This window comes from Eurosta solidaginis, chromosome 3, assembly GCF_040869045.1.
Source record: "Eurosta solidaginis isolate ZX-2024a chromosome 3, ASM4086904v1, whole genome shotgun sequence".
NCBI lineage: Eukaryota > Metazoa > Arthropoda > Insecta > Diptera > Tephritidae > Eurosta > Eurosta solidaginis.
Genome location: NC_090321.1, coordinates 214,266,241 through 214,294,051, shown reverse-complemented (window position 1 = coordinate 214,294,051; position 27,811 = coordinate 214,266,241). Strand labels below are relative to the sequence as shown.

The 27,811-nt window shown below is 33.9% G+C and overlaps 1 protein-coding gene across 3 annotated transcripts in view; it reads left to right on the top strand.

Moving 5' to 3' along the window:
- Positions 1-22,561, top strand: part of Khc-73 (Kinesin heavy chain 73) — a 166,058-nt gene extending 143,497 nt beyond the window's left edge. For 2 of the 3 annotated variants that reach the window (XM_067775024.1, XM_067775026.1), the window contains 7 exons: positions 300-399; positions 488-583; positions 15,633-15,970; positions 16,042-16,114; positions 16,878-17,699; positions 17,763-18,056; positions 18,931-22,561. In XM_067775024.1, coding sequence (XP_067631125.1) covers positions 300-399; positions 488-583; positions 15,633-15,970; positions 16,042-16,114; positions 16,878-17,699; positions 17,763-18,056; positions 18,931-19,019 — 1,812 coding nt within the window. In that variant the 3' untranslated portion in view covers positions 19,020-22,561. The remainder of the gene's footprint in view (positions 1-299; positions 400-487; positions 584-15,632; positions 15,971-16,041; positions 16,115-16,877; positions 17,700-17,762; positions 18,057-18,930) is intronic. The other variant, XM_067775025.1, reaches the window with a different exon arrangement.
- The last annotated feature ends 5,250 nt before the right edge of the window (positions 22,562-27,811 follow it).

The window sequence follows — 27,811 nt, the reverse complement described above, 5'->3', positions numbered from 1 at the left end:
TTGAAGCAAATCAAAATCTCAATAAGCACAAAAACCTCAATTTCTAATCCACTTTTTATGTATCACTGTGTGTGTCAACGTATGTACATATGTGTTTGTTTCATTATTCTTTATGTTTCAACTTTGGTTACACAACCTCTTTTTTGGATTACCCTTTTCCGTTCGTTAATATATTTATTATGTACAAAAATTTTTCAAATTAGAAATGTGTAGTAGTAGTTAAAAACAAATAGCAACAATTTTAGTGTATCAAATATCTATTTGGCATTTATTTAAATGTTGTTTTCTTCATTATTTAGCTTATGCGCTTCGATGCCTCTATGGAATCGCTATTGAATGTGGGACGCTCTGAATCATTCGCTGATCTCAACAATCAAACACTTAACTCCAAATTTCCAGGTAAAATTACTGACTACTAAAGTAATATTGAATTAATTTTTATATACTTAATATGTATGTTTATTTTTTTTTTTTTTTGTTTCTATAGCTCATCCAGCCATACGCGATTTTGGTACACGCAATCGTCATAGCTTTGGCGGTAAAGGCAGCAATGATGAACCACCAGGCAAACCATTTGGCATTGGTAAGAATGGCTTCATGTGCGCGAAGGCACAAATATATGTTTTTATTAAATTTTTTACTTAAATATATTTTTTTATATTTACGTATTTTTATATTCTTGAAAATTTTGTTTAAAAACTAATATATATTAATTTTTAATCCACATTTTTTTTTTTTGGCAAAGCAACCCTATTCATTTGCTTAATATTCAACATAAAACTTTACAAAATTGTGTCCACTTAAGCATTGTTTAGGAAAATATTAGAACAATTTATTCAAACTCGAAAATGCCTTATAAACATGGAATATGACTTTACGAGGAGTTTGCGAGTTTCAATAAATTGCCCAATATATATTTTTTTCATTCACGTTCAATATATAATAATAATTAGCTTAAAATGTTGCTTTTGCGCAAAATATGCTCTGCGTTTTTTCATAAACTGCTAAAAATGTTAACTTTATTTTCCTTTACTCTTATGTAGTTAATTAGGGTTAATTAGATCATATGTTATTTATATAGAAAAATAAGTTTTGTTCAGAGTTTTAGATCTTTGAAGGTCATAGAACTTACCTCGTATTTAGGCTGATTAAAAATTATACCCGTTTTGATTACCCCCATATAAAATTTCTTTGCAAATATACAGTAAAAGCACCCATATATGGACATCTAAGTACAGTCAGATCTCTATATCATTAAAAAAATGGTAACTTATTAAATAGGTTAATTACCTAAGCAGAGAACATTCAAAATAGAGAAGGTTCGACGCGACAGATGTAAGCAACAGCAAAACAATAATTGGCTACAAGCAAGTCCACTTAACTTTCCAATTAATACATTCGTTTTAAGACAATTGCTGTTATCGCCGCTTCGTGTTATTCGTGCCTTATTCTGTACGTTTATTAAAAGAAACTTCATACGAAAAAAAAAATGTGTAATTTGTCGACATTCGAATCGCCTTTCTTTTGAAATCGATTTACAGTACAATGCCCCAGGATAATGTCTGGACTGTTTCGAAATTTTTCCGAACATATTTGTGACCAGTTTCTATAATTTCTGCATGGTTTTCAGATAATTTCGGATCTATTTCGAAGCTATTTCCAAATTTTTACCAGGCTTGTTTCGACACTATTTCGGGATTATTTCTATGATATTTCAGTATTGTGTTCAGTTATTTTTAGGAACTGTTTCGAATAGTTCCGAAGTTGTTCTCGAAATGAATTTGGTATTATTTTGAGACTGAATTCGTATAGTTTCTGCATTTTTCTCGAAACTACTTCGAAGCTAATTCCAAATCGTTTTTAGTGTAATTTTGCCACTATTTGGGTATAACATCAGTAAGAGCCGTGTTTTTTTTTTTTACACGCGTATACGTTTACATTTGCGCGTAAAAAAAGCCTATCCTCGCTTAAATAATGCTTAGGCGACCCATCTAGCTACAGTGGTTAAATAACTAGCTACAGAACAGGGTGTACCTAAAATCGGAGACACAAACCTCTGGTGGCCATAGTGCCATAGTGTATAACCTATAGCTGAATCGGTTACGGTGAATAGTATACACACACAGTTTGTAGAAGTGAAACATAGACACATATTTCATTTACATCTGAGTATAATGCGAATTGAAATTTAGTAGTACAAATTTTATTCGCAGCGATTTCAGAGGTGTATTTAAAGTTTTACGCTTAGCAGTCCATATAAAGTTTAAGCGTAAACGTCTATAGATGTAAAAAAAACACAGCTAATATATCAGAATTGATTCGGAATCGTGTTCGGTATTTTTTAGGTTCCGTTTCGAATAGTCCGGATTTTTTTAGGAATAATTTTTTAATCATTTCGATACAATTTCGTGACCATTTCGATATTACTTAGGAACTTCGTTCTGACAATTTCGTGGCCTTTCAGGGGACATTTCGAACCGTTTGCTTTCAAGATAATATCAGGGTTGTTTTCGACATCACTGCGGGATCTTTTCGATACCACTTTGGCACTATTTCGGGATAGTGTAGGAATTGTTTTCGGGATCATTGCTGTTTATTCGTTTATTGGAGCACTTCGAAACTATTTTAGGAGTTTCGTGGCTTAACGGAGCAGTTTCGGGGTTGTGCCGGATCATATCGGAATTTTTTTGGGCCCATTCTGGACCGTTTTAATATTGTCTTAAGAAGAATTTCGAAATTTTTCCGATATTGTTTTCGAAGATATTTCCGAAATAATTTTAAAAATATTGCTTGGCGATTTCGTGACCATTTCGATATGCATTTATTTCGGGATTGTTTCGGGGCTATTTGGAACCGTCCTGTGTTAATGTTCGGGAAAACACCAAAATACTTTAGAAACAAATTGTCTAAGCGGGACCTCCCTCGGTAGTGTTCTTCAAGCATGAAAACTCTCAGCGAAAATTCATCTACCTTTCAGATGCCGTTAGGAGTCTGCATAAACATGGGTAGGTCCGTCCCACCAATTTGTAGAAAATCTTAAAAATTAGCACGACGCAAATTGATTGAGAACCTCAGCCTTAATCTTCTCAGAGGTGATTCGCAATTTGTATTTGTTGTTTTCTTTTAGAACCCTTTCGGCATTGTGTGTGGGACTGTGTTCGTGATCACTTCGAAACCATTTTTTGGGGATATTTGGATATTATTTTCGGAATAATTTCGGAACTATTCCGAAGCTCTTTCGGTGTTTTTTCAGTAACATTTCGGCTCTGTTTCGGGATTATTTCAAAATTATTTCAGTATTATGTTCAGGTTTATTTCGCAATCGTTTACGGTATAGTTTGAGAATCGGATGATTTTTGGACTACATCCGTACTGTTTCTGGACTATTTTAAGGATAATATCAGCCTATATGTTGATTATTTTATGCTTTATGTTCTTCGCGCTAAAGGCTTGTTACATCCTGGGCGACTTATGTTTCTTGTTTTATTTGTATGTGATGTCATCGCGTTCTTTTTTGTCTTCTCTCTCTTTTTTTAGCTCCGTGTATTTGAGCGCCCGCCGTGGTGTGATGGTAGCGTGCTCGGCCTACCGCACCGAAGATCCTAGGTTCACGCCCGGAAAAAGCAACATCAAAACCTTTAGAAACAAGTTTTTTCAATTAGAAGAAAATTTTTCTAAGCGGGGTCGCCCCTCGGCAGTGTTTGGCAAGCACTCGCGAGTGTATTTCTGCCATGAAAAGCTCTCAATGAAAACTATCTGCCTACAGATGCCGTTCGGAGTCGGCATTAAACAAGTAGGCCCCATCCCGCCAATTTGTAGGAAAAAAATAGGAGCACGACGCAAATTGGAAGAGCATCTCGGCCTTAGATCTCTTCGGAGGTTATCGGGCCTTACATTTATTTGTTTTTTTTTTTTTTTGTATTTGAGCTTAGTAAAATGTTGTCCGCTTATCGAATTAAGAATTTATGACACTCTCCAATTTTATTCTATTCTTTGTTTTTGGGTGCTTTTACTGTATATTACATTATCTTCTTTTTAATATGATGTCTAATTGGTATACAATTGAGCTTCTTTTTCGTTATTCACTTACACGTTCGTTATTCAACATCCAACTTCGTGCCGAATGACGCGAAATTCTGCACAAAATTCAATAAGCAAGTCGTATCTACTGAATGTAACTACCTCTGAGTTGTGTCGTGAATTTCGCAAAAATTTTATTGTAAGTTTAATGCAATAAAATTCGTGAATTACTAAATATATTGAATTACAAAAAATACATCTCAGCTCAATCAGGTGCCATTACGACATCTTACAAGATGGAAGTTTATAGATATAATAGATGTTATTTATATTTGTAGGATCAGCTGAAATTTAGAACAATAACACTGTGCAACAACCGACTGGGTATTGGACCAAACCCACTTTTTTGTAGATATTGAGGCTTATGTAGACAAAGTACTATCTCCGTTTTTCGAAGTTAGCCTCCAAAAAATAGATATCGGGATTTCGAAGTTCAAAATTCTACATTTCGAAATTTTATTTTTTTTTTGTTAACGCTTTCAGCAAATTAAAAAAGTAAAAATGTGGTCGTGGTCCGCCTTTTTCTTTTTTTTTCAATGGCTGAATTCTTTTTTTGAAAAAATACAGTACGAGCAATTCCCGTGCAGAAATGAAAGTAGTAGCCACTGTCATGAGACTATCTGACTTTTCAACTCTTATAACAGCTGTTATACTAAATTTCTCAAAAAATTAATTCAACCCTTCAAATAAGGGAAAAGAGCGGACCACGACCACATTTTTACGTTTTTAATTTGCTGAACGCGTTATCAAAAAAAAAAAAATAAAATTTCGAAATGTAGAATTTCGAACTTCGAAAGCCGATATCTATTTATTGGAGGCTAACTTCGAAAAACGAATATAGTACTTTTTATACCTAAGTCGCAATCTCAAAAAAGTTGGTTTGGTCCAATACCCAGAAAAAAGTTGATTTTGTCGCATAGTGTAATAAGTAAAGGTTGCAATAGAAAAGTGTGTTTCGTATTTTGAACTTTTTTTTTTTTTAAACTAGAAACAAGGGTTCTTTTAATTAAAAAATTGGCATGGCTAGTCCCTGTTTCTATTTATATCTGCTAGTCATCAGAAGCAATCCCCATTACCTCGTACTGACATAGCTTTGTCGCAATATTTTTTTAACTATCAAAATGTATAATAGTTTGAAACCAAAATTGCTATGCTAACTAGTTCCAGCACAATTCTATTATCCAAAAACGTTTTTATAACAACAATTCTGAAAGAACTTCCCATTTCTTAACTATCATGTACCAATCTTAGTTGATTTTAATAGTTTTTCATACTTTTTCCCCTTCAAATTTCGCATAGCCCTTTCATTAGCTTATGTGCTTCTGCCAATAATTTTTCATATATATATTTTTGGATGGATGCGTACGCTTACCACTTGTTGCAGCTTTTGCAAAATCGCTAAAGCATTTAATAAATTGTTTTCTTGTTTTTAAATAAAATAAAAAATTTAAAAAAAAACAAATCAAGCGCATCAAAATCGTACATTAAAACATCTAATTCATACATTAGAATATATTGTAAAAGTGTAATTTTTTGCTACATAGATGAATAGTAATTATATAAAAAAAAATTTTAATTAAGTTGAGATGGTATAAAGGAAAAATCTTAGTGGTTTTCATAAAATATAATTATTTAATACAACGTAATCATAAATTTTGTGAATACCCTTACCCTAACATAATTCATGCAGGTTTCTTAAACCGTTGTTTTGTTTTTTAGTTTATAATTTAAAATCTAGCTTATAATATACTAATTTTATTCAAATTAACGTATTTTCGTATATCAAAAATATTTTTTAAATTAAATATGTTTTGTCATTACTATTTTTTGTCTTCTATCTATCTTTCTCTTTCCTGTTTTGTTACGGCAAACATCGCTACTATCTAACGCATTCTTCAATTTTTGTACGCTTCATCTCTACTACAAATATGTACTAAAAAATTTGTTTTCGAATTTCAAAAAACAAAAAAAAAACAAAATTAAATCAACTGCATACTGTTTCCACGTCTTGTTTATTTCAACTATTCACTTGCTTCCTAACTCGCGTTTTTGGTTGTATTTACGTATTCATTTAATCGTTTTCGAACCTCCTTCTAATGTAACGCCGTTTCTGTTCCCAATCAATTGAAACAACAAATCAATGAATCAATCGACTAAAAAACAAACTTTCAATTAACTAAAAATACACCAGGCTCTATTTTGTCAGGTAAACATCAGCAACAACAAAGATTATTAAACTTGAAGCTAGCAAACCAGTCACTTAGTTATAAAAAACGTCGCTCGCTCGTTTTTCATTCGTTCGTTTGTTCACATTGCAATTACATCAAATAAATGCAGCATCCCAATTTAAATTGGTTTGAATTTGTTATCAATTAATTACATATAATTCAAATTAGTTGATTCTTGTTTTATTTCAATCTTTGCTTATACACATGTACATTGTACATTTCAACTACATACATAAGCGGCTATGAACGCAAAAGTGGTGTAAGCCACACTATATTCACATTACGGTTGAAATGTAATTCACTTTCTTACATTATGAATCTTATACCGTTTTCACACAGAAACTGAATCGTATCACAATTTTATTTAATGAAATAATTAATGCCCCTATTACGGTATACAACTCAACTTAGTTGGGTTGTAATTAAAAGAACTCAACTTTCAGACAACTCAACTCCTGTATTACGAATTACAACTTATTTCAGTTGAAGTTGAATTGGTGTTGCCAACCTAAGAAAGTGATGAATTGACAGATAAATGAACAGCTGATAAATTTGTGGCGGAAATTTCAGCATTTGCAAAAGTGATTTTGTTATTACAAGATTATATTGTATGAATTGAAATCCTTTTTATAATGGCGAAAATGTTGGTGATTGACATGTCGCGAATACGGAAAACATTCGCGTGATCATTCCAATCCTTTGGAACTACCTAGCACCAAGTAAGAAAATTTAAGTGACAAATGATGAGCTTCAAATGAAGTTATTTTGCAGATTTGAAAGGAAGCATTTTGCTCGTTACTAAACAAAATTAAGGACCATTACCACATACGCGTTCGTATTTTAAAATTATGCGCCACACTCCGATTCCTTGCTGACGGCAGCTATCAAATATGCTGTGGAAATGATTTTGGTGTTGGACTGGTTTTAGATATTATTGAGGAGCATATTTGTGCGAAGTGGATTAAAACCCAAACAGAAAAAATTGTATTTTACTCTAAAACAGGATTCCCAGGAGTAGTGATTAGTATCAATGGGACTCACGTTCGCATAATTTCACCTATTTTGGCTGCATCCGAACTGCGGCCAGCCTCGTCCAAGTTCGGAATTTCGCTCCATAAATTAAAGAAGTTATTCAATGTAATCCTTCGTTTAAACGTTGTTTTTCCCATAAATGTGTACAAAATTTTTTATTATTGTTTGATTAAAAAAGGTTTAACTACCGGCTTTAAATTTTTTGTGTTTTTTTTTTTTTGTTTTGGTAACGTTTTATGAGCCCGTGCACTATCTAACTCTTATCAAAGGTGGTATCAAAAGACGCGTTTCAATCTCCGTTTTTATGATTCGAAAACGGAAATTAAAAATTTTATTTCTGTCGAAAAATATTTACAAAAACCCACAAAATGGCCCGAGAGTGTCCGAAATATGAGTCCCGTTACACAGTTTTTTTTCACAGAACATCGTTTCTGCGTTGGCGGCCTTTGGCGGCGATTTATAAAAATAACCCTGGGTGGGTCCAACGCCTTTCTGCATTAGTGTGTACAAAAAATCTGGCAAAATACAACCACATGAAAATTTGAACCGAAATGCTATGACAGAATTTTTTTTTTAATTTTTGTGTCTTTTTTAATTAACGTGTCTTTTGATACCAACTTTGAAAATTTTTGTTAAAAACTAGGTGGTGAACCGTCTTCTAAAACGTAACATTTTTTCAAAACAACTGCAAAATTGTATGAGACACCTGCTCGTAATCAGTTGTAAGATTTTGATGTCTTTAACAACTACACCAACACAAGGTTGTAAACGGTAATGCCACAAAAAGTTGTTAGACTAGACAACTCATCTGACATTTTTTTTTGACAGGTTGAGTTGTAATCTGTAATACCAAATTGCGAAATTTCAACCCAACCAGAGTTGAGTTGTAAACGGTAATAGGGGCATAAGTTTACCTTTGCATACAGGACATTTTGCTTCATTAAGCGAATATCTGTCAGCAGCCCAAAAAAATATTTCGTTTTTAAAAAAAATAGTTAAAATGGAAAGCAGCCATTTCCTTCTTAACTATGAATACAATCAAAATAAAATGCATGCCAACTACCCATAGATGTTGCACCTAACCAAATATGTGCCCATTTTCGAAAACGCCATATTATTTTTTGCAGCAATTGCAGCGAAAATTAAATTTTGAATTTTTTCGTGTTTTTCTATTTTTCGTAAATTATTAGAAATAATTTATTTTTGATTGTCATTTGTTACATTACCGACCCGATTTTTCCCTCGATTAGGCATTCAATAAAGCAATAATGAGATAATTAAGGATTTGTATTTTGTATGAAAGATTGATTTCGATTGGGGCTTTAATGTAGAAAACTTGACTAAGTATTTCATTAAGCCCCTGTGTGAAATTGGCCTTAGTATAGCGAATAATTAAGACAATAGTGTCGCAAGCGTAGCGAAAGTGGAATACTGAACTTATTTCTTAGTCTGCGGTTATACCACTTTTGTGCTCATAGCATACAAGGAATAATTCCAAGATTTAAATTAAAATATCAAAAATAAATATTCAAAACAGACTCAATTCAAATCAATGTGTTCTGTTCCAGTATTTTCCTCTTCTATTGCACTATTTCTCCTTGCAAACAAAAGATACAATATATAAACATAATACACTTTAAACTATGAATATTTCTGTGTCGAAAGCTCCTATATGTATATGTACATGATAGTCTCATAAACTTTAGGGAAAGTCTCATAGATCAAATCACTCAATCGACCTTTAAATGACAATAGACTATTCGCCTGTGATGTATTAAAAAATAATGGTACGAGTTCAAATATTCACCTCATTTAATACTTTATTTTTATACTCAGCGTTCTTTGCACACAGTATATATTAACTTTGATTGGATAACGGTTGGTTGTACAGGTATAAAGGAATCGAGATAGATATAGACTTCCATATATCAAAATCATCAGTATCGAAAAAAATTTGATTGAGCCATGTCCGTCCGTCCGTCCGCTAACACGATAACTTAATTAAATATGGAGATATCTTCACCAAATTGGGTACGCAAGCTTATCTGGACCCAGAATAGATTGGTATTGAAAATGAGCGAAATCGGATGATAACCACGCCCACTTTTTATATATATACCATTTTGAAAAACACCAAAAAACTTGATAATTTAGTAAATAATACACCTAGAATGTTGAATTTTGACACGTGGACTGATATTAAGACTACGTGTTATGTAGAAAAGTAATTTATCTGACATGAAATGTACAATTGAAGCTCACGCTGAGAATATAATGTTCGGTTACACCCGAACTTAAACACCTTTACTTGTTACCTTTGATTTCACGATTATTGGATTCTTTTATTTTATTTGGTTTCGAAAAACTAACTACCTTCTGATCGGATGTCAACTTTTATTTTTTGACAAAGGTTTCCTGCTTCTTTATTCTCAGTGTAATTTCCAAGAGTTTTGTGATTTTTTGCTATTCTGTGCTAAAGTGCCTTTTCCATACCTAATGCCATGCTTCCTGGCGCCAGCTTGTTTCATGGCGTCCACAAAATGTAATTAAGTAAGGGGCATTTAAAAAGACTTCAGATGGTGTCCAGCAAGCATACCTATGCCAATTTACACCAGCTGCAATTTATTAACTTCAAGCGTGGTTGTCTATCTTCCTCTACAGTGGGTAGCGAAGATTGTGCTTACTGTGCATCCATTACGGCGTTATCTTCTCCGATTGCGACCCCTAGTTCACAATATTTTTTCGTAAAGTTTTATCGCTCTACTCCTATGGCTCCCTATAGGCCTTTTCTGATTGCTTCGTGGTGTTCATAATAGCGGCTTACAACTGTTTTTGTTTGATTTGGCTTATCTCGACTTATTTTCTTGTTTTAAGGAAACGGTATTTTTTGCGCTGTTTCTTTCATATTATTGGCATGGATTTGTTCCGTGCTTGTTGGACACATAGCATAAAAGCTTTAACAAGCTCTGTGATATTCGATGAGGTGATAGCGAAGAGCGGATATGTGTCGTTGACCGCAATAAGCGGTTCAGCGCTTAGTTTCGACACAATATAACTGCGGTTGACTCCAATTGTGCCTCCCCATAAGCGCTTCTTTCCGCGATGGTTAGATGATAGTGGTCACTGCAGGTAAAGTCTTGAGGCACCTTTGTTGAAACTTCTGTATGCTATCGCTGAGTAGCAGCTAGTAGCTTATTGTTGTGATGTGTTTTTATACTCAGTTGAGCAGAGCTCATAGAGTATATTAACTTTGATTGGATAACGGTTGGTTATACAGGTATAAAGGAATCGAGATAGATATAGACTTCCATATATCAAAATCATCAGTATCGAAAAAAAATTCGATTGAGCCATGTCCGTCCGTCCGTCCGTCCGTTAACACGATAACTTGAGTAAATTTTGAGATATCTTGATGAAATTTGGTGTGTAGGTTCCTGGGCACTCATCTCAGATCGCTATTTAAAATGAACGATATCGGACTATAACCACGCCCACTTTTTCGATATCGAAAATTTCGAAAAATCGAATAAGTGCGATAATTCATTACCAAATACGGATTAAGCGATGAAACTTGGTAGGTGAGTTGAACTTATGACGCGGAATAGAAAACTAGTAAAATTTTGGACAATGGGCGTGGCACCGCCCACTTTTAAAAGAAGGTAATTTAGAAGTTTTGCAAGCTGTAATTTGGCATTCGTTGAAGATATCTTGATGAAATTTGGCAGGAACCTTACTCGTATTACTATATGTATGGTTAATAAAAATTACCAAAATCGGAGAACGACCACGCCCACTTTTTAAAAAAAAAATTTTTAAAGTCATATTTTAAAAGAAAAGTTAATATCTTTACAGTATATAAGTAAATTATGTCAACATTCAACTCCAGTAATGATATGGTGCAACAAAATACAAAAATAAAAGAAAATTTCAAAATGGGCGTGGCTCCGCCCTTTTTCATTTAATTTTTCTAGGATACTTTTAATGCCATAAGTCGAAAAAAAATTTACCAATCCTTGTGAAATTTGGTAGAGGCTTAGATTCTAGGACGATAACTGTTTTCTGTGAAAAAGGGCGAAATCGGTTGAAGCCACGCCCAGTTTTTATACACAATCGACCGTCTGTCCTTCCGCTCGGCCGTTAACACGATAACTTGAGCAAAAATCGATATATCTTTACTAAACTCAATTCACGTACTTATCTGAACTCACTTTGTATTGGTGTAAAAAATGGCCGAAAACCGACCATGACCACGCCCACTTTTTCGATATCGAAAATTACGAAAATGAAAAAAATGCCATAATTATATACCAAATACGAAAAAATGGATGAAACGTGGTAATTGTATTGGTCTATTGACGCAAAATATTACTTTAGAAAAAACTTTGTAAAATGGGTGTGACACCTACCATATTAAGTAGAAGAAAATGAAAAAGTTTTGCAGGGCGGAATCAAAAGCCATTGGGATCTTGGAAGGAATACTGTTCGTGGTATTACATATATAAATAAATTAGCGGTACCCGACAGATGATGTTCTGGCTCACCCTGGTCCACATTTTGGTCGATATCTCGAAAACGCCTTCACACATACAACTAAGGGCCACTCCCTTTTAAAACCCTCGTTAATACCTTTAATTTGATACCCATATAGCACAAACAAATTCTAGAGTCACCCCTGGTCCACCTTTATGGCGATATCTCGAAAAGGCATCCACCTATAGAACTAAGGCCCTCGCCCTTTTAAAATACTCATTAACACCTTTCATTTGATACCCATATCGTACAAACAAATTCTAGAGTCACCCCTGGTCCATCTTTATGGCGATATCTCGAAAAGGCGTCCACCTATAGACCTTAGGCCCACGCCCTTCATTCTCAGGGGATCTTTACTAGTTGACGCGATCTTTTTGAAGTTATTTCAGAAAATTTCACTTTGTGATGTCACCTGACATTGGGGAGGCTTTCATTTTTCTGCCATGTTCTTGCAGAACTGCCTTAGTATACACTTTTGCTACATTGCCTTGTATTTTGCCACCTCTTTATGTTTTCATTTCTTTTGAATACATCCAACAATTATCATATCGAGTTAAATAATTCAAATGGTGTATCATATAAAGTAAATCATCAATTTTTAAAAAACAAGGTTTCTGATTCATTTTCCTTTGTTGATTTTCTAACAGTGTGTATTCCAAGATACATCACTTAAGTTTTATCGTTATTTCATTTTCAGCATACCGTTCATCACTTTGACATAATCAACATTTCATACTCATTTAGTTGCATCTTTACATGTAACTGTTATTGTAATTCTAGTTTCTAGAGTTTTAGTGTTTTTATTTAGAGTTTCGCAATAGGCGTTTGAGTATGCGCATTTGTATTTGTTTATATTTAATTAACGGTGTTACAAATTGAGATTAATGTATAAGTTTTTAATAAAAGGTTTTTATTAAAAACCGAGAAGAAAAGGAAAGCTAGCACCTCATTTAAAAATAATCGAAATGATTTTTAGAGACTTCTACCCATTTACAGAACGTAATGTTATCTTTTAGTTGGTAGGGTCTGCAATTTTTTAAAAACAGCGTGATCTTTTACCGTGTTTTCTCAGTCGCTGTCACTGAAGCAATGTGATCGCAGTTTACAATCACCGTCGACAAAAATCGCAATCAAAGACCTTGTCACAGCTCTGCTAGATGTCGCGGCTTTACAAAAGTCCTTGATCGCAACTTACTGCTACATCAAGCAAAAGGTTGAAACGCGAGTCACGAATTCATAGATTCATAGTAGTAGTTCTGCTAGCGCGAGCGTCTGCATAGCCGCCTAAGTCGGCATCAAGTGTCATTAAGGCGGAGCATGTCACAGCATATTTGGCTCATATAATCGCAACTAATTGTTCCTGTGACGAGAGCTGAGTTTGGTCCGTCATTGGCGTTATTACGAACGAACCGAAAATTCCATTTTTAAGCTGTGACTAAATCACAGGTACATGAATATTTGTGTACTTAAGCAGTTATATGGTATTTCTCACTCTCTTACATAGTCAGTGATGTCGTTATCGAATTCAGCATTGAGGGGAACTCCGCCTCCATAATTGGCAGGCTTTTTGGTCAGATTAAGCAGGAGTGACAACCAAATGGAGTAATCATGAGCTTGCCGATGATACACTTTTCTTGTGTCACTGCGTGCAATTTTTTTTTTTTTTTTGGGTCTGATCCTCGTAAATTGTGAATGAGGCACCGGTGTTATGCCTGCCGGCGATATACGTGATTAATTGGTTACATAATCTTTGACCAGGAGACAGCCAATTAGCTTGGCGTATCGTTCTTTGCTAAAGCATGGTACTACAGATGGTCATATATCGAGCAGAGGAGAAGTCCATGAGCCTTTACCGATTGGAAGATATTACATCGAAGAGACTGAGTTTTCCTTTTCATGATCACATCGATGTTTTTGCAAAACCGTCTGCAGTAAAAATGCACAAATCCAAAAAACATCGGCGATATGATTTTGCTTTATTATAAGAACGACAATAGTTGGCTGTGAAGTCGCTTTCGCACCCCGAAACCAACACCGTTCGATGCCAACCTATTTTTCCACGAGGATATCAAACAGCTGGGCATCGGTACCTGTCCTCGAAATGGTTCAGATATGCCTGGTACATGCTCTCAAATCATAGTCCTTAAACGCAGATCTGTTGTTGTTGTTGTATTAATGATAAAGACACTCCCCGAAGGCTTTGGTGTGTGTTAACGATGTTGATGGTCCTTTGCCGAATATAGATCCGGTACGTTCCGGTAATAAAGCACCATTAAGGTACTAGCCCTACCATCTCGGGAACGATTAATATGACCACATTAAACCTTCTACGCCATACCGCCCTCCCCACCCTCTAGTTCCATGGGGAACTTGGGGTCGCCAGAGCCTCGTCTGTTAGTGAAACGGGATTCGCCGCTCGAAGATGATGTTGACAATTGGGTTTAGAGAAGCTGTATATTGCGCAGACAACCTGAAAATGTTGCGCTACACAACCCCTTGAATCTGGTATTTTAGTCGCCTCTTATGACAGGCATACATACCGCGGGAATATTCTAAGCCCCTAACCTTTCTTTGCACAAGGATATCAAGCAGCTGGGCATCGTTACCTTCCCTCAGATATGCCTCGTGCATGCTCTCAAATCGTAACCCTTAACCGCAGATCTGTTGTTCTTGTTGAATTAACGATAAAGACACTCCCCGAAGGATTTGGCGAGTGTTATCGATGTTGATAGTCCTTTGCCGGATATAGATCCGGTACGTGACCACGTTAAACCTTCTACGCGATCCCGCCCTCCCCACTCTCTAGTTCTATGAGGAACTTGGGGTCGCCAGAGCCGCGCCTGGGATTCCCCTCGCCTAGGTGAGGTTGACAATTGGGTTGCGGAAGCTTTGCAGCTTTAAAGCTTTGTATTGCGCTTATCAACCCCTTGAATCCCAGATCTGTAGGTTCTAAATACGTTTGACAGATGTCTATACGAGGTGTAAGCTTTCACTTACTTTTGGCTTCATCTAATGCGTATCAATCTCATTGCACTCTTCTTGTTCTATCATGTTTTTGCGTTTAATAGATTTAGCAACCCATTACAAGTTTCTGTTAAGTTTAAGATATAGTATGTTTTTATATCAAGAGAATGTCCAAATTTCGGCCTTTTGTAAATTTGCGATCACTCATGTACAATTCGACTTCAAATCCACCTCGATCAAAAAGATGGTTGGTTTATAAGAATCTTTAAATCTAATGTGCAAATGTTCGGTTCGACTTAGTTTTTCCTAAAAAGTCGATATTCGGCCGTTCTCTATGCATTGTTTAAAATACGCACCATTCGCATTGAATTGTTGTTGTGTGCATTTTAGTTTGTTATGATTGATGCTGCCGCAGTGCACCGCAAAACATTAAAAAAAAAATCATACAATAATTTTAGTTTAGTTTATTGTGTTTCTCCTACTGTCTCAATCAAATACAACATAAATGTCAAACTATGCATGCAAATTTTAACAATTAATAATCCTTTTGTATAAAAATTTATTTTTGTGCCACAATTTTTTGGAATGCAGCGCGTCCAACATTCTTAAATTTGAATTTAAATTTCAATCAACGTATTCCGCCAACAAAGCGTAGGTGTTAACCAATATTAATGAAAAACAAAAACCCATAACTATTTACTTACCTTACACACAAATATGTACAATTAAGTATTTACTTTTAGAACTAAAATTAACATTGACTTATTAAATATGTTTTTATTATTAAAAAAAAAACAGCATCACCGGCTACCAGCAAATTATTGGGCATGCGCATGACCACATTGCACGAAGAGCCACTCGGTGTTCATCGTGCACTTGCCGAAGAGCCTGAAGACAGTTATAGCGATTCGGAATATTCAGCCGAATATGAACAGGAAAAGAATCAACAGAATAACTATCATACACGCTCACGTCTCACCGCTTCAAAGACAATGGACTCATTCATGGATGTTAGTAATCATTCGAATCATAGCTATTTGAGTTATACGTCCAGCGCTAATACGAATATGAAGCATTTAACTGGGTTGGCTACGCCTAGCATGAGCTCGTCAACATCGAGCGGTTATGGTTCGCAGGTAATGTAGCGCTTTTGGAATAATAATGGAGAAAAAATATAAAACTAATTGTGTCAATTTATTGATTGCAGGCTGTATCGTGCAGTAATTTAACGAATGATGATATCGCTTCTATGCGTTCAATGAGCATTGATGAGACACCAGGTCAGTTTTAATATAAGCACCAACAAATAAATAATTGAGTGAGTAGTCTGTCTTACAAATCTGTGAAAGAACGAGGGATGGAAAACAGAGGCTCAGCGAGGGGGGGGGTGTGTGAATATAATCAGCGCAACCCTTTCAAGGGAGTGCCAGCGCAATTTATAGCTTCTCCAACCCAATTTCAATATTGTTTCTTCAGCAGTCAAGGCTCTGGAGACCCCAAGTTTCTCATGGATCTAGGGGGTGGGAGGGCGGTATGGCCTAGAAGCTTCCATGTGGTCATATTAAATCATGCCCGCGATGGTCAGGCTAGAAGGTTTCATGTGGTCATACTAAATCGTGATCGAGATTATCGGGCTAGTACCTTAATCGTGATTGTAATCGGAACATATCGGATCTATATCCGGCAAAGGACCATCAACATCGATAACACTCAACAACAGGGCAAAATTTTTTTCTAGAAAAGAAAACACCATACTTTGGCTGCAAAGCTTATACTTAAAATGAGAGGAATGGGAGAAATGGAGAGTAGGAGAGATATACAAAGATAGAGAAAGGGGATTAGGGAAGGGAAACTCCTTGAAAGTGTCTGAAATTTTGCAGCTAAATCAAAATTAAGGCAGAGCAATGTCTGTCCAGTCTACTGGTAGCCTAGGTAATGGGGCCCGTGGCCAAAATATATCGGAAATTAGTTACTTGAGGACCTTAAATCTATAACAAGCACACATATATTCACATAACACATTTCTTATCTGCCACTTTCCAGACTTTAATTCAAATTCACCACCAAATCGCCAAGCGCGATTCAATCCATTCCTGAAAGACATGCCAAAATCAGGGGGCAGTAGACAACAACCACAACAAACAGCGCAACCAACAATAGCACATCCATTAGCACTGGAAACTGCGACAGATACAGATCATCAAGTTAATGGCATCATAACAACCCAACACAATTCCAATGACATCAACAACGCAACAACAAAAACAACGCTGCCAAACCATATACAAAAAGCACAAAGCAACTCAGCCAATGTTATTATAAATGCAGCTGGTGGATCTGCGAATGTTTCCGCTATTTATATGGCAAACACAATTAATGATGATGATGATAATGATCATGAAAATGTTACAGATGATGATGTTGTTGAACTTACAAATAATAATAATTGTGAGACAACAGCAAAAACATTGAATAGCAATCAAAGACACGGTGAGAACAACAAAAATATAGCAACAAAAGCAACAACAAGATCGGAACTAATTTCCAATAACATTGCTATAGACAATCAAAATGGCAATGAAACGATTATAACAACAGAGGCTGGAGAACAGCAACAAAAACCATTAGAAGGCAATGGTATTGTATGCGGTCATCTGCCACCAGGTAAAGTTGTGCGTCGCAAAAAGACGCCACCCCAAGGTGGTCACTTAATGTCCAACAGCGTAACAAATGCGACAAATAATAATGGCGGTGCGTCTCGTACACAATTACAACGTGCTTCGGTAGCTCAAATGGAGGGCTTATTGACAGCGTCTAATGATCGGTTAAATATATCTATGACAGGCAGCATGGAGTTGGATGCAGGTGAGTAGGCGAATGTGTACCTTTTTTAGTAAGGTTTTAATTCATTTTTTTCTTTTTAAATAGAAATCGAAGCTTCTGTACCCGATTGGGTGCAAGTTGGTGAATCTGTGCTAATACGACCCTACAATACAAGTGGCGTTATCAGTTATATCGGTACGACACACTTTCAAGCTGGCACTTGGATTGGCGTTGAGCTAGATACACCGACTGGTAAGAATGACGGCACCGTACAGGGTATACAATACTTCCAATGTAAACCGAAGCATGGCATATTTGTGCGTTACGACAAGTTAATATTGGATAAGCGCGGTAAAGCTATGCGCGCCTATAAAGCTGAGAAAATGAATAGTAGCAAAGGTGAGATGCAATGCGTGTATGATTTTTTGATACCCAGTAGTGCATTTTAGATGATAGCAAATAACACTATCAAAACGGTTTATACTTTGCCAAGAGAAAGTACTTTAAAACTTGGGATTTTCGTCCCAGTGTTGAATAGTACTAGTACTGGCTTTGACGGTCTTCGGTCTCCTTCCAATCACTAAGTTTTTTGAGTGATCTCTACACGAACCGCTGATCATGTTGCAGGAGATACGCTATACGAGTGTTAGTAAGTCATCTAGGCCATTTCTTTAACACCACTTAGTTTAGCACTTATCGTTCTACACCTTAGATACGACTTTATCTAGTTTGCTATAGAATTTTCCGTACCAAGGGAACAGAGAGCGTCTTTACCTTCAGGGAGTGTTTTTATCGCTACAACAATATCAACAGTGCGTCTTCTTCGAGACAGTCCTGTACTTATTTTCTTCTTGTAGCAATAAAGACACTCGCTGAAGGTTTAGGATGGATATAGAACAGGTATATTCCGGTAACAAGCACCCTTAAGGTACTAGCCTAACCATATCGGGAATGATTTAATATGACCACGCTTAACCTTCAAGGCACAGTGTCGCGGTACAGTGGGCGTGAGGGGCCCTCCACTAATCCACTTTTATGACAATAAAATCGAAATAACGCGTTTTAAGTAGAATTTAGTGCAATATCAAGGGTTTCCTCACGGAAATAGCATAAAAAGTTTCACCTCTAGAAAAACCACTCTAAAGCAATTAAAGGCATTACAGGGTCAAAAATTATAGGTTCAACTCGAACTTAAACTTTCTCCCCATTTTTCTTTCATTTGTTTATAAAATGCTATAAATTAATATATCAATTCATTTCTTCACACATACAGAATCCACAATGACACGATCCAAGAGTCGCGGTGAATCATTGGCCACCAGTGTTGGTGGCGCAGTTGCAACGACGTCATCACGTAAATGATTGTATCCCAAATGTTCGCATCAAATGCACCGCTGGGCTAATTGCAAGCAATCGACATTGGTGTCAACAGCGACAGCATCCACAAACACAAGAGCGGCAGCAACTGTAAACGCAACAACAACAACGATACCAACAACTGCAGCAAATGTGATTATGAGAAGCACCGCTGCTCCACCAACGCGCACATGCACAAAATTGCGTGCAAACAGCACAGCCGCAGCAAAGGATGCACTAACAACGACAACTATGAGAACAGCTATGACTCGTGTTACCTATGTTGTCACCGCCGCAGATGCGAACGCCAGACGTTATAAACGACGCTCAACAGCATTTTAAGTAAGCAATGCAATGCAAGCAGGATGCAAAAAATGGCATTGTTGAAATGCTGCGTGTAGCGCGTTAAAACTTGTGCTGAAAAAAGCTATAAACGAAACTAATATGTATGTAAAACTAAGCATTTACATGAATATCTAAACAACAAACTTACGAAAAGGGGGTATTGAATGAACGAACAAACGAAATGCAATTATACATTCATATATCACATACTAATTACTTAAAATAATTATATATATTATACACTAATTTATTGTATTTAGAAAAAAAAACAAGTTCCACACACATATACACTGACACTTTCCCAAACTCCGCCCAACTCCATTCCATCCAAAACTCGCCAGAATCGTTAAAACGTGTTGTGCGTAGTACTGCATACAAACATTCTTACATATAAGTTTAGCACTGCCGTCTGTGCAGTCGAAACAAAAATTTCAAAAATCTGAAAAAAAAATGCAATTAAATTGTAACTTTTGTAAGTTGAAAAGTATCTAAATGGTAGTTTGTAGTATGCTTCAGAATGGTTTATGTTGCTTAATGTTTGTGTGTAAAAACTTAGTTGGTGTAGACGCGCCATTAGTTTTCTTAATTTAGAAAACATTATAAAAAGTCCATGGAGATTGGTATAAAAAAGTTTGTATAACATTTTGAAAACTTTGTAGACTTTGTATCAAAAGTTTTTAAATTTGAATTAGTACTTTCGAATAGCAAGAGACGATCCCAGGGCTGGCTAACTAATAGCATGCGCGCGAAATTACACACCACTATTTATTATTAAATTGTACATTTACAACAAATTTTCATGGAAAATCGTACACTTTTTTAGCTTGTAATATGATTGTTGGACCTAGATTTGTGATTTGATTCCTTGCAAATAGAAATTGATTAGATGATAAAACATGTAGGTATCGTCCCGCCAATTTGTAGGAAAAATTAAAAGGAACACGATGCAAATTTGAAGAGAAGATCGATCGGCCTAAAATCTCTTCGGAGGCTATCGCGCCTTACATTTATTTATTTTTATTATTTTTTTTTTTTTTTTTGTCGAAGTAATATCCCATTGTTCGACTAACAATTGCCGCAATGCTTTGCTAGGAAAAAGGGTATTCGGCTTTTAAATCCTCGAAAATATATCGCACCATGCGTTCATTTTATTTATTTTTTTTCTTTTGGGTCCCTAACGAACTTTTTTAGCCAATATCACGAAAAATTGGAGGTAAATTTTTTTTTTTAATATTTGGTATAATCTTTATTTAACTTCATATGTAGAACTAAACTTGGCAAAATTTCATTGGCTAGAAATCGAAAGATTGGCCAGCGCTGGATTATCTCTACATATAAACCAAAAGCGTCGCCTTTTAAATTATTACACTGTCGCTCAAACTTGTCATTGCTTTCACACAAACCATCAAATAGCATTGCTTTCCAAAACATTCAGCCTGAAAGTAGGCAACGGCAATTGAGAAAGTTATCAAAAGGATAGACTCTGAATTGTTGTATTTAAGGTCCTAATTTCATTTTTGCTATATAAAAATGTTTTCTTATAGTTCACATTATTCCCAATCTAAAATCAACTATACGAAAGATTTGATAAACTTGGTTTTAACAATCAAAAGCTGCTTATAAGGAAGAACATCCCTATTGTGGGCATTTATAAATCAAATTTATTTAAAGAAAAGGCATTGTTCAGTAGTGCAATTAGTTGGTAGTGTCTAATGAGTTGCTTCCAGATAAATTTACTTTCTAGCGATTAAATATTTTTGCAGTTGTTTTTTTTACTATTTTATTAGGCACATATATTGTGTTACGAGTTGTTCCGTTTCTAATCGTCTTATGGTTTGAATAAACCCATTTCGACTTGGTTGAGTTTTGATAAACAGTTTTTTTTTTATTATAAAACATTTTAATTAAGAAAAGTTTAATAAACTAGTTGGCTACATGGCCAAATTTTTTTATTTCGAAAACTTGAAAATACACTCAAAGGACTGTTTTATAGTGAACGAGTCGTGTTACTACTATTTTGTTTTTTTTTTTTATCGAAAACTGTAAGTTTCTATCCCTTAGTCGATTAGGCGAGGAATCACCCACCTTCACATAATAATATTACTATAAATTTTATAATTTTCTGTAAATATTTTATTTAGGTTCAATCAAAATATATTTAGGTTTTAATGTGTGTGATTAAGTAAACTTCATAAAAAAAATATTTCCATTGTAAATAAGTAATTCTATATACCTAAATATCTATATATGTTACGTAGTTGTTGTCGTACCCAAAGTATTTTTTGTCAAAGTTAGAAAAAAGCAAAAAAAAAACATTTTTATTTGCGCAGTTAATTTTATTATAAATTATTGAATTTGAGCGTATATATACATATACGCACATCTGTGTGCACGTAAATAGCAATAAAAACAACTAACAAATTTCATGAGTTATATTTTTATTTTTAATTATTTTCATTGATTTTAAGAAAAAAAAAAACTGTAATAAATTGTATAACGAAAACTACAAATTAAACAAATTTCAAAAATATTTCGAACAGTTTTCGAAGTTCTTTTTGCTAGTTTCAAAATTTATACTACTTAATTGGTATTGCATGCGCCTGTAACTCGCCACCCGCTTAAGAAATATTTTAAAGATATACAGCAGGGAACGGAAAACCAGCAGTGGTTTTTTTCAAATTTTGTAAATTATTATTTTTTTTAATTACGTTATTTTAGTAAAAAATTCAATGAATTTTCTTACAAAAATACAAAACAATCTCGAAAACGTTTTCAAAAAAATTTTAAATTTGGAGTAAGCTTTACGAAAATTTCGAACTTCTTATTTGGAGTTACCTGTAATTTTTGGAGTACGCAGTTTTGTAGGCTAATCAATTTTGGTCTTATAAAATACAAGTTAGTGGGCTCTCAAAAATTTGCACTATTTTTTGATAAATGTTTTTTCCGAAGTGTGTTTCAGAAACACCTCGAAAAAAAATTATCAAAATTCAATGCAAATTTTGAGAGACCTAAAAGTTGTTCTTTGTTAGATAAAAAACACAAATAAGTGCAGGGACTCAATATACAAATCAAATTTTAAGTTTCCGTAAAATTTTCCAGAATTTCCGATTTATTCGAAAACATTTTAGAGATTGGGTAGCATAATTTCAGTATGAAAATTCATAGAAGGCTTTTCTTTAAATACCGAAAATAAAAAAGGAAAATTTAATTGACGAAATTTGATACAAATTATCCTGCTATTTTTCTGTTCGCTGCTGTAGTGGGGTAGATTTTTTAAAAAGCTTTGCTAAAAATTCACAAAAAAAAAAACAGAAAAACTGGTATAAAATTTTGCTAATATTTTGAAGCACATGCGTATATTCGTGTAACTTTATTGCTGTGAAAAATATAATTTGATAATGGTTTATTTAAATTAAAGAAGCAGTTTTTTTGTCTACATAAAGCGCCAAATACACGACACGAACATTTCCGCGAACATTCCCGTTATGTCATGTTTCTGCGAACTTTTCTGTTGTTGTTGTTGTTGTTGTTGTAGCGATTAGTTACTCCCCGAAGGCTTTGGGGAGTGTTATCGATGTGATGGTCCTTTGTCGGATACAGATCCGATACGCTCCGGTAACAGCACCATTAAGGTGCTGGCCCGACCATCTCGGGAACGATTTATATGGCCACATTAAACCTTCAGGCCATCCCTCCCTCCCCACCCCCAAGTTCCATTAGGAGCTTGGGGTCGCCAGAGCCTCGTCTGTTAGTGAAACGGGATTCGCCGCTCGAAGGTGAGGTTGACAATTGGGTTGGAGAAGCTATATATTGCGCTACACAACCCCTTGAATCCCCGAACTTTTCTGTCGTGTATGGTGGTGTTTGCCAGTTCGCGCAAATGTTCGCCAAAAATCAAAATATTTTATGGCGAAATAGCTCATAATCGTAGTAATTTCTGAACGGAACAGACGTGCGCGGAAAAGTAAAATGGACAATAAAAAATTTCTGAGTGAATTTATTGAAATGTATAAATCTTTGCCATCATTGTGGCAAGTAAAAATCAAAGATTATTGTCTGAAAGAGAACTAATGTTCGGCCAAAAGTTCGTATGGTGTATGGCCAAAGCTGCGAACAAGATTGCGGAATGTTCGCGGAAATGTTCGTGTCGTGTATTTGGCGCTTAAGAATATTTTTTGTTTTTTTTGCAATTTTTCGTATTCTTTACAATGCCACCAAGTTGTTAAAGTGTTTTATATTTCCATGAATAGTTTAGAATTGAAATCAAATTAGTATTAAAGAGAAATTATATATAAAATTAAATTAAATTTTAATTAATTTTAAAAATCAATAGCCAGTAACACAAAATGAGTTTTGAGTGAAAAATAATTAATTTAAAAAATTATTTTTCACTTAAACTTCCTTTAAATCTAAAAAAAAATTATCTCCCTCAATGAAATAAATATTTTGTTCAGGTAAATATCCTGAAAAAAAAATTAATTTTTAAGTTCAGTTTTAAATAATTTAAAATCTTTTCTTGTGTATACTACATTATAAAAAATATAATTTAAATAAATTTTATTTACGTTTCTGAAATTGTACATATACAATACTGCTTATTCTTAAGGCGCTGCTCAATTTTAAAGTTTTTTTTATTAATTATAATTAATTTGTTATTACTATATTTTTTTAAGTAGTTTCTTTTTATTAAATTGTTTTGCTTACAAATTATTATTTTTTTTATTTAGTTACAGTTCACGTTTAGTGTTTTGTTTGCATTTTTGTTTTTTGTTTTAATTCGTAATAGTTTCGTAAATAGTTTTAATGAAAATATTTATATATTTAGCAATATTTTAAATTTGTTTATATGTATTATTTAAATAATAATAATTGTGTGTGTGCTGTTAAATTGCAATAAGCAACTATAATCAAAAATTTAAGAAATTATTTAGTTCAAAAATAAAAATACAAATATTCGATATTTAACGCTCATAAACGAATGAACGATATAAATATTTATATTTTATATATTGTATAAATTATAATTTAATGTGATGTACTGCTTAATTTGCCTTTATGTTATTTTACTGCAGAATAAAAAATAAAAAAATATGCAAAAAATTTTTCCTTATTTTCTTTTTATGCTTTTTTTATTTTATTTTGTTTTTTTTTCTTTTTATTCGAATACCCTCATTTGTTTGGTATTGGTTTTTTTTCGTATTAAAAACATAACAAATCGGTCTTGACAAGCTCCCTAAATACTCCATATCCATCCAGTTTTGAGGTTGATCATAGTCAGTAGGTTACTTAGGTTATTGGTAAATTTTATAAAATTTTTGTGCACAAAAACTTAACTCCAAGCTTTTATGAGAAGTTTTTGGCATTGCTTCGAAATTTTTTTATTATTGTTTGAAAAAAATACAGATTTGGTACAAAGTTTTATTTGATTTAGCTAGAAAAGAAATTTAAAATCTATGAGTTGTATATGCCGGTATATTTTAAGACGCAAGCGCTTATTTTCAAGCTTTTAAAAGTGAAATTCTATTCGGATACCCATATTTTATTTATACCTTACATTTTTTGTGAAAATTTGTTTAGCTTTCAATTTATGGATCTTTTCCAATGAATGTATGTAGATAGCACTTTTTTGTGTGGCAATTAATATTGTTTTTTTTTTTTACTTCAGATAATAACTGAAAGTTCGCAGTACTTTTTTGATTCTTCTTAGTTCAAAAACCTCTTGATTTCTTTTCGGATCAAATGATGAAAGCGAAAACTTATTTTTTGAATATTAAGTTCGAATGTAAACACTGAGTACGAAGCTTTCAGGATAAATAAATTTTATTTGGGAAATAATAGAAGCTCAGAAAGCTTTTGCGTGAATTTTTTTTACTTTTTTTTTTGTGATAAGATATCAGGATAAATAAATTTTATTTGGAAAAAAGTAAACGCTCAGAAAGCTTTCATGTAAAAAGTTTTACTTTTGTTTAAAAAAAAAAATTATGATTTAACTTAAATTTGTATTTCAAGCGTAAGTATATTGTTGTAATTTGGGTTGTACATATACAAGCTAGATAAGAGTGGAATGGTTTAAGAGCTTTCATGAACTTATTTTGGAGAAGCCAGGTTTTGTTTGTAAGTTTAAAAAAAAACGATTGACTGATTTTTTAAAAATACATAATAATTTAAGGTAAAGCTTCTGGGTCATTGTTTTTGTAAATCTGTTTATAGAAACGGAACTACGGTAAGCTTACCTGAAAGCAACCCTAAGGCAAGGCATAACCCGCTGGAATGTTAAAAAAGTTATTGAAGATAAGTTCATTTGGTTGACAAAAGCAACTGCGCTAAGGTTAAAACTTTAGAAAAAACATTTAAAATACAGTGCACTTTCCACAAAAAAAAAACATTCCGTAAATTTTATTCCAGGTAATTCAAATTAAAATTTTTAAAGAATAATGCTCTAAAGTAATTTCGCACGAAAAAAAAATTTTTTTTTTTCTCCACTTTCACGGAAGCTTAAATACGTCAAAAGTTTGTTTTGAGAATAACCTACCGTATAAGCACCCAAGGACCTATTTTGTGAATGTAGGGTGTAAAGAAGTTGATCAAAAATAAAGTGCAATATTACTGAATAATACATAGTTCAGTAGACAAGTTAGGCGTTGATATGACCTTAAAAATCTTTGATCAAAAGATTAAAATGAACTAACTCTATACCGAACGCATACGTACTAAAAGCTTAACTATGTAGAAATGAACATTGCAATTATTCATCACTTAGCTAATGAACTAGCGAGCTTTATTGTAGGTAAATAACTGTGTAATTGTTAAGAAAGCTTTCTTGTAGCGTTTTGAGAAAAAAGTGTGAAGATTTTAGTGAAAAATTTAGCTGTCTAAGAATTTGTATTAGGTGCTGAACTCTAGGAAGATAACTAGTTGACTAGAAAGCTTTACTGTTGGTTAGAGATTGTGCAATTAGCAAGAAAGCGTTTTTGTAGGTTATGATCGAGATTAAAAATTCATAAAAGTTGAACTGACTTATAGTGCATTGAAATTTCGTTATAAGCTGGAACTTATGGGCATTACCAGTAAGCATTAAACACAAAAATACTCCACAAACTCGAGTTTATAGCGCAATGTTATAGGAGAAACCATTGCTGAAACTGAGCTAGGACAGAAATTGCACTTCAAAGCTTATTCAACAAACCAGAGAGCTTTTTTCTATTGTAGGCAAATGATGCAGTCTTGGGTAGGGTGGGTTTTATGTAGAAAAAAAATTGTGTGGAAGTTTATCTAAGTAAATCTAGCCTAACCCAATAGCTCACATAGATTATTTATGATTACTACAAAGTAAGAAATTGGATAAAAGAGATGTTCATATTAGTAACATTTCACGCAAAAGCTTTGTACTCAAAAGCAAAATAAAAGCTCGAAGCTTAAAGTAAACTAAAAGGAAAATGTTTTTTTCAACACTTTGAATATAAATTTTATCGAGATAATATAAAATATGCAAAAAAATCTAAAATCAAAAGTTGAAACCCAAAAACTGTCTGCATTTAAAAACAGAAAAAATGTTATACAATCGCAAGCTTTCGAAAATAAATACAAGAAAAAAATTTAAGACGCACTAATATACAAATTTTTTGGAAATAAGAAAGTATAACATGCAAATGAAATGCTAACTACAACTCTGCTTTCAAAAATCATTGAACTCTAAAAAAGAGCGTTTGAAATACTAAATTCTAAAATGTTTGAAAACTAAATATAAAGCACAGACGAACGCTGTATAAAAATATGTTTTTACATTAAACAATGACATACGGTAAAACAAAAACCAATAATGTATACAACAAAAAACGGTGTAACCATGCCCGTCCTTTAACGACAACCAAACGACGGACAATATTTAAATAATTTTTCTCAAATTATGTATATGCTGTTTCTGGATTTGATATGAAAGACCTGGAAACCAAAGGTACATGTGCACGCACCTAAACTTCGGTACTAGGGTCGTGCGAAACAAATTTGAGGATTTGCAATTTATACGCAACAAATCAATTCTGATATTTTGCGCCAAAATTCATTTTCATGGGAATAAACATATAAGGGGGACTCATGTAACCGTATAAATGCCTTATAAAGTGTGTAAACGTATAAATTTATCTAGTTTACGCACGAGCTGTCAAATTTTGTATGAAAAATCATTTACACAATTTGTATAAATTTACGCGCACATTTCATTGTGTAAACGCGGTAAACTCAAAGGAATGCAACCTTGCAGACATTACAGACGGCATTTTCATCAAAAATCTCCAACATCAGCAAGTAAAGGCGTTTTAGTTTTGATTTTTCACTTAATCTTGGTATTTTTTAATTTGTATAACAATCAAAAAATTTTTTTGGAAATAATACAGCTGAAAAACAACAATCAAGTTTATCAAGAGTATTACTAGGTGCGTTCATATAACCGCGTG